At 42.7% G+C, this 12,322-nt stretch overlaps 1 protein-coding gene across 1 annotated transcript in view; it reads right to left on the bottom strand.

The window, feature by feature from the left end:
- Positions 1 to 12,322, bottom strand: part of PLCE1 (phospholipase C epsilon 1) — a 579,770-nt gene that overhangs the window by 90,920 nt on the left and 476,528 nt on the right. Inside the window, exon 8 of the mRNA XM_073548121.1 lies at positions 5,960 to 6,632. Coding sequence (XP_073404222.1) covers positions 5,960 to 6,632 — 673 coding nt within the window. The remainder of the gene's footprint in view (positions 1 to 5,959; positions 6,633 to 12,322) is intronic.

Below are 12,322 nucleotides of genomic sequence, written 5' to 3' on the forward strand. Positions count from 1 at the left end.
GGCACTTCTTTGCCCTGTCCATAAAAAAAAAAAATTAATGGAGGAAATTAACTTTATTCCTCCTGGTAGAGTTCGGGTTTCAGTCACGGAGGTGGCGCCGGCTTGAGCTTAGTCAATGCTCTATGTATAGAAAGTGGCGGCTGTCACACAGGCCCCCCTACATTGCCTGACAGCTCACTCAGCAATGGGGCTGGCTGTCAGTCAGGGCCGGGGGCGCAGTTACAGCCAGCGTTCCATATACAGAGCAGTAACTGAACCTGCACTGATGCCGCCCCCGTGACTGAAAACTGAAAGCTACCGGGAGGAATAAAGTGAATTTCCTCCATGCAGCAAAGGTCTAAGTGTCGGAACCAGGCAGGTTCAGAACCTGCAGATTAACCTCATACCTGAAGGTTAATAGTGTTTTTTCACATGACAGGTTACCTTTTAGAACAGACCTACAAGACCTATCCTGTTTGTAACTCGGGACTGTCTGTATACACAGAAGACTGGCATGTAATGATTTGAAAAGTTAAAAATGTTTTGCTCATTTGGGAGTTGGGCAAAAATGCTGCGACTTTTGGCATTTTCACACCAGTTTCTCCCAGGTCTGTCAAAATAGGCAGAGCTGTAGCTGGACAGGGGTGTTACGTCACAACTCATCTAATTCATAATGAGCGGTGGCATTCCTTACGCAAGAAATCTTGCTGTTTGTTAGAAGCTCCTCATTTACAGGCATCTGCCTTTGATGAATCACACTCCCCTCATCAAGCCGATGTGAAAAATCGCCAGACTTGATTGATTGAGGCCAAAGACTTTTCATTATATGCTCTGACTAGAGAGGAGTACATGGATTCCTAATGTTTCAAATTTCTTACGAATTTCCAGAAAAACTCAGCCAAAATTCATATTTTTGTAATTTGATTAGTAGGAATACAGTAAACGTATGGCCTTTAAACACTCTCAAAGATGTCCCAGCATATGAATCAATACAGCAAAGTTATACGGCCATATTATAAAAAAAAATCCAACTCAAAATATGGTCACTAAAAACCAGTATGTGTATACATACATTTTATATATATTTTATATATATTTTACTCAATTATATAGCGCCATGGAATGTGGGAGGAACCCACGCAAACTCCTTGCAGATGTTGTCCTTGATGGGATTTGAACCCAGGACCCCAGCGATGCAAGGCTGCAGTGCTAGCCGCTGAGCCACCATGCTGCCCATATACAGTTGTGCTTGAAAGTTTACATACCCCGGCAACATTTATATATATATATTGTGGCGTAGCGCCTACTATGTGTGTTGGGGAACACTCGCTTGGCAGCGGATTAACGTAGTCAGGCACAGGTTTTTCTTTCAAAACAGTCCGTACGGTTTATTTAAACCTCATAAACCGCACCGTAAGTCAGGTTTCACATCACCAACTTACACATAGTCCATTATTTCATCACGCGTGGCTTTACAAAGCATTCACTAGTCGCGCCGGACTCTCTCCAATCACCGGGTGAGCGCACAAGTTCAGTAACAGAATATTGTCAATGCACAAAGTTCTTTCCCCATACCCGGAGTTATCTCTCAGGAGCTCCTGCTCCACAGGCTGACTCCTCGTCAGTCCAAGGTCCTCATCAGGACAGCGTCTTTCTCAGTGTGGGGCCGTCCCAGGCTCCGCACACACATGTGGCCTGTCTGGGTGCTATTCAGGACACTTGTCCAACACCCATGCCACCAGGTCCAAGGTCTCACCACATGCTCCAGGAATCCGATCCTACTCCCAGGATCTTCCAACACAGACCTTCCAGGACCTTGCACCCTGAACCATTCAGGTACACACACTCTGTCCATGTGACCAGACCACTTATGGAACTATAAGCCCCAGCATAACCATATCATTTTGGCTTTCAGCGCAGAGAACCTCTGCATCACATACCAGCCATTTACAATAATGCCAGTCCCTAATTCACCATCATAACTATACCTCCAAGCGCATACTGAAGTGCATACACAGCGCCCCTAGCTGTAACAGAGGTTACTGCATCACTATATATATATATATATATATATATATATATATATATATATATATATAAACACACAGCTCTGGAAAAAATTAAGAGACCACTGCACAGTTTTACAAAAACCAGCTTCTCTACATGTCTGACAGCCATTCCATTCCAGTGTCAGTTGAATTCCAACCAGAGTACACCTCATTCTACTTAATGTGCTTCTGAATAAAAACACAAATGTGACATGCACAATTGTGAGCACGTCGATCAGCAATGCTCACACCACCCACTAACTGAGATACAACAAGAAAACACAGAATGACAGATTTGCAAAAATACTCTGCAATAAAAAATGGCAGTAATCAGCAAGTGCTGGATAACAAATACAGGGTATTTAGTCGATACGCTTTTTTGCGCAAAAAACGTATCGACTAAATACCCTGTATTTGTTATCCAGCACTTGCTGATTATTGCCATTTTTTATTGCAGAGTATTTTTGCAAATCTGTCATTCTGTGTTTTCTTGTTGTATCTCAATGTGCTTCTGATTAGGTGATCACCTGAACCAAATCTTATTTAACGAAGGAAAGTATAAAAAAAACCTGCTGTGGTGTTCACAATCCTCTTGCAATAGGACAAGCTGGATGGCAAAACAAGTGCTAGTAACATCCCAAAAGTAATAGGAATTAAAAAAATAACTTTTAACCATGCTAAAGTAGTTGAACAGAAAAGTCTTGAGTGAGGAAAAGAAGGGCTCAATTCTGGCTTTACTAGCAGAGGGATACAGTGAGCGGTATGTTGCCTCGATCCTATAAATTTCTAAGATAGCAGTCCATTACAGCAAGGTCAAGCAGCAGACATAGGGGATAACAAAGCTACAGACCGGTAGAAGGCAAAAAGAACTCTCCACTGACTGGGATGACCGTCATCTTATTCGAATGTCACTCAGCAACTGCAGGATGACATCAAGTGACCTACAAAAGGAATGGTAAATGGCAGCTGGGGTGAAGTGCACAGCAAGAACAGTTTGTAACAGGCTCCTAGAGGCAGGGCTCAAGTCATGTAAAGCTAGAAAAAAAACTTTTATCAATGAGAAGCAAAGGAGAGCCAGGCTGAAGTTTGCCAAAGACCTTAAGGGTTGAACCATAGAGGACTGGAGTAAGGTAATCTTCTCTGATGAGTCTAATTTTCAGCTTTGCACAACACCTGGTCGTCTAATGGTTAGACGGAGACCTGGAGAGGCTTACAAGCCACAGTGTCTTGCACCCTCTGTGAAATCTGGTGGAGGATCGGTGATGATCTGGAGATGCTTCAGCAAGGCTGGAATTGGGCAGGCGAATCTTTGCGAAGGATCTATGAATCAAGCCGCATACAAGGTTATCCTGGAAAAACAGTTGATTCTTTCTACTCAGGCAATGTTCCCCAACTCCGAGGACTGTTTTTTCTAGCAGGACAATGCACCATGACACACAGCTAGGTCAATCATTGTGTGGATGAGGACTACCACATCAAATCCCTGTCATGGCCAACCCAATCTCCAGACCTGAACCCCATTGAAAACCTCTGGAATGTAATCAAGAGGATGATGGATAGTCACAAGCTATCAAACAAAGAAGAACGGCTTACATTTTTGTACCAGGAGTGGCATAAGGTCACCCAAAAGCAGTGTGAAAGACTGGTGGAAAGCATGCCAAGACGCATGAAAGCGGTGATTAAAAATCATGGTTATTCCCCAAAATATTGATTTCTGAACTCTTCCTGAGTTAAAACATTAGTATTGTTGTTTCTAAATGATTATGAACTTGTTTTCTCAGCATTATTTGAGTTCTGCAAGCACTGCATTTTTTTGTTATTTTGACCATTTCTCATTTTCTGAAAATAAATACAAAATTTAGTGCTTGGAAATTCAATGACATGTCAGTAGTTTATAGAATAAAAGAGCAATTTACATTTTACTCAAAAATATACCTATAAAGTGAAAAATCAGACAAACTGAAAATTTGGCAGTGGTCTCTTAATTTTTGCCAGAGCAGTATGTATACACTAAGAGCCAATGTTAGAATCTAGACTACGAACAATGTATTTTCCACCACTAGATGTTTTTACATGTTTAGTTTCATGTTTAAATCTTTGTGTAAAATAGGAGTAGAAAACTACAAACTTTGTCCCATTGTTATAAAGTACCTTTTTTTGTCTATTTAGGAATTTTGCCAAGTTATCTTTATGGAGTCATGAATATATGCAGTCTAAATCGAGAAAATGACTACAAAATTGCTAGTAAAACATTTCCAAACAGGAAGATGCATCTGGTATATACTAACAATTATAACTGCTACGTACATATGTACATGTGTTAGATATAGTATCTGGTAACATGTCTGCTCTCCTGACAGTTCTGGTTTAATGAATACTTGGATTATCCATGAAATAGCAATTTTGGAGCATCTTATTCATATATCTACATTGCACTGTTCCTCATGATTATTTATGAAGAAACTGAAAAAAAACAAACCTTAAAGAGGTTTTCCCATCAACACAAGTTAATTTAAATCAATAGATCTTGGAAGAATAATAACTTCCACGATTGGATGTGTTTAAATAAAATATTCTTGTTCCAAGATAATCTTATGAATGTGCCCCTGCTGTGTACTGTGTAATGGCCGTGTCTGACCATACAGGAACATGGTCTGATCATACCACAGCTACTGGGTAGGGGAGGAAGCAAAAGAGAATACAGACAGGGCAGCACAGGGATCACAGCTGATTCTTTAAAGTAAAACATTGTTTAAAACAGGCAGGGAAATGTTTTACCTAAAAAAGAAAAAAGAATGAGCTGTGATCCCCTTTTATAATGTCTCTATACTCTTTTGCTTCCTCCACCGCCAAGGAGCTGTGGTATGATCATAGAATGTTAGAGTTGGAAGGGACCTCAAGGGTCATCATTGTCCAACCCTCATGCACAATGCAGGATTCATGAAACCATCTCACACAGAAGTCTGTCCAGCCTCTGCTTGAAGACTTCCATTGAAGGAGAACTTACCATCTCTTGTGGCAGTCTGTTCCCCCTCATTGATCACCTACACCGTCAAAAAGGTCTTTCTAATAACTAATCTGTATCTTCTCCCTTTCAGTTTCATTCCATTGCTTATCGTGTTTCCATGTGCAAATGAATCAGATGCGACCTTGTCCCTGTACGGTGAGACACGGCCATTACACAGAACACAGCGGGGACACAATTATAAGATTATCTCCGCACAGGAACATTTTATTTAAACACATCCAATTGTGGAACTTACTATTATTCCAAAATCTATTGATTAAAATTAACGTTTGTTCATGGGAAAACCCCTTTAAAGGGAACCTGTCACCAGAAAAAAAACGCTTTTAACCTGCAGATATGGGGTTAATCCGCAGGTTAATAGTGTTATTATCCTGCTCTGCACCCGCACTTACCCAAAAGCTGAGGGGTGAAAAATAACTTTATTCTCCCTGGCAGCATTCTGAGTCACAGGGACGTCACCGATGCTGGTTCAGTCACCGCTCTAAATATACCGAGAGGCGGCTGCAACCGCTCCCCCCTCAGCCTGACTGACACTGGCTCTGCACTGCGGCTGGCTGTCAGTCAGGGCTGGGTGCGCGGTTACAGCAGGTGACTGACCCAGTGCCGGCGCTACCCCTTGTGACTGAAACCAAACGCTACTGGTGAGGATAAAGTTTTATATTCTCCCTACAGCGTTTGGGTAAGTGTGGGCAAGTTCGGGCCCCGGGTAGGTTAGAAACGCTAATAACCTACAGATTGACCCCATATCTGCAGGTTTTTCCTGGTGACCGGTTCCCTTTAAGTTAAAATCACCAATTCTATTATTGGTGATAGATGGATATATGTGGTATAATGAGACCATTATCAACCTTTTATGTAATAAACTAATATTTTGTTTAAAATGAATGGAAGACACAGGGTTTACCTGGTAAAGACTAACATATTGCTTCCTCAGCCACTGCAGCCTTTGATCAGGAAAGTGTCTCATCTTCCTTACAGCGTTGGTTAGCTCCAGCAATCCATCATACATGGTCTTAGCTGTGTATTTGGGTGCTACAAAATGCAGCAATTTGTTCTCAGTAGTATGAAGTCCATAAAGCAGCGTGACACCATTTTCCTCTAGGTTCATGTTGCATAGTTTGTTTTGAACACACACAGTGTGCATATCAATGCCCGGATGCCCCATGTAAACAGCCTTCACCGAGAACAAGTCCAAGAAGCCTTCTGTTAGTCCGTTCATTCCAGCGTTACTTAGAAACTGAAATTTTATCTCGGCAGCGGTACCTGGGGCACACAACTTATTTTTATTACTTGCAAGACAAGTCGTGGAAGGCTTTGTCCAAGTGAGAGTACTATTGTCTGGCTGAAGCTGGAGAAAACAGCGAACAGAAATGTGCGTCTCCTGGTCATAGCGGATGACTGTTACTCCTTGGAGTAGAAATTGGTAGACATCGGCTCTAATCGATAACACATACCATGGAATAAGTTCTGTCCCATGGCTGAATGCTTTCTGTTGCTCCTCAGAACAAAGAAAATCATATTCCTTTGATTGATCAAAAATATCACTTTCAGAATCTGATAAGTCTCCCATCAGAAATCTACGGAGAAAAAAAATTCAGTAATTCATATGACACAAAGTAATCTTTCTTACCATTAAATTTTCACTTTAAGAACATTTCTATGAAGAGCAATCAGTATTTTACATACCTGTAACCAGGCTTGGACTGGTCCACAGGAGAATCCTCTGGTGGGCCCCAGTGCAAGAATGGGCCACCACCTCTTATATGAGCAGTACTTGGCACTATATACTTGAATCACTATATACAGACAAAGGTGGCACCCTATTCTTTTACCAAGATCTTTGTTATATAAATTGGCGAATGAAGATAATGTCACATTTGCATGTAGCTGAAAAGTGGGGCCTGCAGTTGGTTACTGGTGGGCCCCTAGCACCACAGTCCGACACTACCTGTAACTTTAATTTTCCAATCTTGGTAGATGCAAATTATATACATACATATGTATATATTAAGGCAATCAGTCCTCTGAGCACACAATGTTCATCGGTAAGGGCCCCGTCACACACAGCGAGATCGCTAGCGAGATCGCTGATTTTGTGATGCATCAGTGATCTCTCCAGCGATATTGCTGTGGGTGATGGGGATCAGCGACCGGCCCCCCGTCGGGTATCGCTGATCATGCAGGATCGTCCTGGGCCATTTTTTGATCGTTGGTCTCTCGCTGGCCAGAACACATCACTGCGTGTGGCAGCGAGAGACAAGAGATCAGCGACGCTGGTTTCCAATGTAAACATCGGGTAACTAACAGCCCTGCAGCTCTTGGATACCCGCTGTTTACCCTAGATACCAGCGCACGCTAGGTATCTAGGGTAAACAGCGGGTATCCAAGAGCCGCGCGGCTCTTAGTTACCCAATGTTTACGTTGGAAAACAGCGTGCACGCTGATCCTGATCGCTGGAGGGACTGTCTATGAGACAGCTCACCAGCGATCAGCCTAACGATGTCCCAGTGATCCCGTCCATGTCGGATCGTTGGTGGGATCGCTGGAACATTGTTATGTGTAACGGGGCCTTAAGGCTATCACAACGCCTTATGTCACGTTGACACATCAGTAATTGTAAGCCAAAATCATGAGTGGAACAATATACTATATAATAGAAGAAATGTGCGCTAGTGACGAGCAAACATGCTCGGATAAGGTGTTCTCCGAGGATGCTCGGGTGTTATCAGAGTATCTTGGGCGTGCTCGGATTATATTTTTGAGTCCATGGAGCTGCATATTTTGTGGCTGTTAAACAAACGCGGGGATAGCACCACTTCTGCATTTTTCACCCACACATAGTTTTGGCTTAAAAATACTGATGAAAATACTGCCAAGTGAACATGTCTTTACAATGTTTTTAATAAATTTTAAACATAAGGATTTAGGCAGAGGCTAATTTTTCCTCTAGCCACATGACCATGGCGAGGACTAGTTTACATTAAGAGGTGATAGAGCGTGCCAGCTATTACTCAAGTCAAACTAATCGGATGCTACAGAAACAGCCAGCAGAACAATATTATCGATCAACCAGAAAAGTGATAAATCTTGAAGACTTTAACAGACCATCAAGCAAATCTGCAGTACACAGTAAAACTCTTTTAATCTTGTTTCCAATAATTTAGAAAGACTGATAACCGGATTCTTGATTTCAAAACAGAAACTCAATATACTTTGTAATTTCACTAGAACTCAAGCAGAAGACTATGTAGTGATAACTAGTTAGATCATTCTACTAATTAAAATTTAAACATGTACCCGAATACTTTGGGTTAATAGCTTTTTGTGGCATTCCTTCCTGGGGGTTCTCTAATATTTGAGAGAAGTCTTCTTATTTTCTTCTAATGGAATCCAATCCAATTTTTACACAAAACATAAACATGAATCACTAAATTTGCATATAGAGATAGCAGTGCATTTGAACAAGCACACAGCTCAGGAAAGTCAGAGCCATAACCAGGTGATCTGCTCTGGAACCTGCAGATACAAAGTGCCAGAGGATTGTGGTTATGCAGGCGTGATAAGAGCAGCTTGGTCAGGAGCTGAAAGGAGGAAGTAGGTTAGCAGCTAACTTTTGTATAAAAATCAATATGCTAGAGAGAGAGGTGATGGGATCTTAGGACTTAACTATTCTCCTGGAATGTAAGTAATGTGCACACTTGGCCTGGTTCTGGTTTTCTTGGAAGCAAGCTGTACATAATGTAAGATCAAAGCAGATTGAAATTGACTTGCTTTTTTAACTTGCTGATTTTAATGCTGTCTAAATAAAGAATTTAATAACATGTGAAAATCTCATTAAGTGTCAGAAAACAAGGTAAAATAGCAATTATTAAAAATCAAACTGATTCCACAGCTTGCTAAGAAATGTTTTATCCACAAGAATAGCACAAGTTTTTTTTTTTTTTTTACAAGACTTTGGTACATATCCATCAGAAATATCCAGCAAACATCTCTCTTCGTTTGCTACACTCACATTTCCTTCTCGTATGTCATTTGCCCGTGAATATATTTTTTATATTATAATTTCATAGATTTCAAGATAAAGGTACACCAAACCAAATTATACTGTAAATGTAGAAACAAGCAAAATGGCTTGTAGAAATCTTTTTGGTTCCTGAAAGGTGGTTGAAGGATATTCGGGGAATGCAACTGCTGTAACTGATTGCCTTAGAGAGAGAGCATATTCCGAGGAAGGAAGGAAGAGAATGGCTGATCTCCTTGGAATTAAAGAATTCTTATTAGATTTTTCAGTTTTGATAACAACATTGGATAGAAATAAATAAAAAGAAGTGATGATATTAAGAGAAGAAATGAAATGAGGTGTTGGATATTTTATACATTTTGTGTTCCTTTAATTCTGAAATAATTCAGGGATTTTTGGTTTACCTTGGGTTGGGAGCCCAACAGTACTATGACAAGCAAATCAGTATTTACAGTAAAAACTAGATTACCATGCTCTATTACAGTACTTTACAATATAACTTATATGTGAGTATCACACAGGACACAAACTTTAGTCAATACACTCTTCACGAGCAACTAGCTAATTACCAAAAACTGAACCAAGACTCCAGGTACATTTTTCAAACAAGCACATATATATTCATGCATTCACTCAGGATTTCAAGGACATTTTCCAGTACAACTTTGGGATCAAACAAAAACAATTAGCCAATTTGGGCAAATGCAAAAGGTTAACTTACAGAGCTCTGTTTGACTCATGACTTTTCTTTGAGCTAAGAATAAAAATCAAATGAGAGCACACTTGTTAGAGGTCAAACTGCACTAAATAAGAAAATACAAGTCTAAAAAAATATGTAATATATATTTACGTATATTAATACAACACCAGCTGTCAATAAAATAAAGCAAACTGCTAAGCGAGTGCGATTATTGAACATCAAGAAAGAGGCCAAATTATAGCAAATATTGTAAATGGAAAAGTAGCGGAAACCAAGGATACAATAATGAAACAGAGCAACAGTTACATATCCAGTGCACAAAAATAGAGCAACGAAAATGTGTTAAAGAAAGTTGAAAAAAAATTGAAAATTTCAAAAAGATACACGTGTAATTTCCAGTTTACGGGATGAAAAGAGTGTCCACTCTTCAACCAACACAAGGGTAATCCCTAATGGGGAATTCCTTTACCTATGCCGGAATTATACCACCTTTGAGTCCTCTAAATTGAAAGCTACAGAAAAAAAATTATTGTAAATGGATGATAAGCAGTATACAATTTTGCCATTAGCATGTACATATACGACCTTCTGACTAATATGAAGAATAACAACTTTCTAAGTTATATCATATTTATCACTGTATTACCACAGCTGGTCAGGAGACAAATCTCCAGGAGTGGACCCTCTGGACCATGGCACCGAGGGGCCCCGGGTGAGCTGCCAGGTGGAGCCGACCCCTATACAGGGATCGCTAGGAGCAGGCCCAGGGGTTCGGGTACCACAATAGCCGGTACCGAGAGGGGCGGCTCAGGACGGACTGGAGTAGGAGTGCGGGACTGAAGCGTAGACAACAGAGCGGGATCACTGGAGACTGGACCGGAGTAGAACTGCAGGACTGGAGCATAGACAACAGGACGGAGCAGGAACACGGGAGACAGGACTGGAGTAGGACTGGAGTGTGGATAGCAGGATGGAGCAGGAACACCGGAGGCAGGACTGGAGTAGGACTGAAGGACTGGAGTGTGGATAGCAGGGTGGAGCAGGAACACCGGAGGCAGGAATGGAGTAGGACTGAAGGACTGGAGTGTGGATAGCAGGATGGAGCAGGAACACCGGAGGCAGGACTGGAGTAGGACTGAAGGACTGGAGTGTGGATAGCAGGATGGAGCAGGAACACCGGAGACAGGACTGGAGTAGGACTGAAGGACTGGAGTGTGGATAGCAGGGTGGAGGAGGAACACCGGAGACAGGACTGGAGTATAGATAGCTGGACCCACAGAGCACCGGACTGCGGGGCTACTGCAGGGACCACAGAAGGCAGGACTGCGAGGCTACTGCAGGAATCACTGAAGACAGGACTGCGAGACTTCAGAGAGCACACGAGGAAGCAGGGCCCAGTGTGCTAGCAAACACAACGATCAGGCGCCTCCCTCAGGGGGAAACGGCCTGATATGGACCTGTCAGATCTGCTTCTGGGTCAGGGCATTGCCGGAGCACAAGTAACAGGAGGGAGGCACAGCCGCGGCCTATGGCTCGCATGCGCATTGCATGCTGAGACCCAGTCAGCCGCAAGCCCGTCAGAAGGGACCGCCGTGGCAGTCGGGCGGCGGGGGACTGCAGCGTGGGGCGGAGGCCGGGTGAGTATGCAGAGGCGGCGTGACAGTACCGTCTCATCTAAGCCGCCCTCCCCCTGAGATTAGCAAAAAATCTCTTGATACGGGGAGCATTGATATTCTACCGAGGTTCCCAGGATCTCTCCTCAGGACCAAAGCCCTTCCAGTCAATAAGAAAAAGAGTCCTACCTCTAACCTTCTTAATGGCGATGATGTCCTCCACCTCAAAGACATCATCGGCACCAACCGGCTGAGAACCAGGATCAGACACGGAATCGAAGCGATTCAGTACCACAGGTTTCAGGATAGAGATGTGGAAGGTGTTTGGAACCCGGAGAGAAGCAGGCAACCTCAATTTGTAGGCGACTTTGCTGATATGTCCAAGAATTTCAAACGGACCAATGTAGCGTGGACCCAACTTGTAAGAAGGCAGCTTCAACCGGATAAAGTTGGACGAGAGCCAGACTTTGTCCACGATACGATATGGTGGGGAATCCAATCTCTTCTTGTTGGCATAATTCTTCATCCGATCAGCGGCCCTCTTGAGTGATGTGTTGGTCTCAACCCAGATCTTGGAAATTCTGTTTTCTCAGATTTAGTGCATATGTGCTCGACACTGCCAGGTATTTCTGGCGCGCACTTACTACCCGTGGTGTTGCTATGTTGCCTGGTTACGGTCAGGCGCCGACCGCCCCACGTGACTTGGCTCCCCGGGCGGTAGTGACGCGCCGGTCTACTTCGGGTGGACGAATTACATTCGCTTCCAAGCACTGCTCCATTCAACCCCCTTGTGGGCGGAAGTGACGTTGCTGCATGAAACTGGCAAGAGGAGTGTCTCTCCTCCGCTTACTCAGTTCTTGGGAAGCGGATAATGATGCACAACCTTATGACTGGCGGGGATCTTTACTTCCGCCCTATATGATTGGATGATAT

This window comes from Dendrobates tinctorius, unplaced genomic scaffold, assembly GCF_039654945.1.
Source record: "Dendrobates tinctorius isolate UK_male_01 unplaced genomic scaffold, ASM3965494v1 ptg000156l, whole genome shotgun sequence".
Taxonomy (NCBI): Eukaryota; Metazoa; Chordata; class Amphibia; order Anura; family Dendrobatidae; genus Dendrobates; species Dendrobates tinctorius.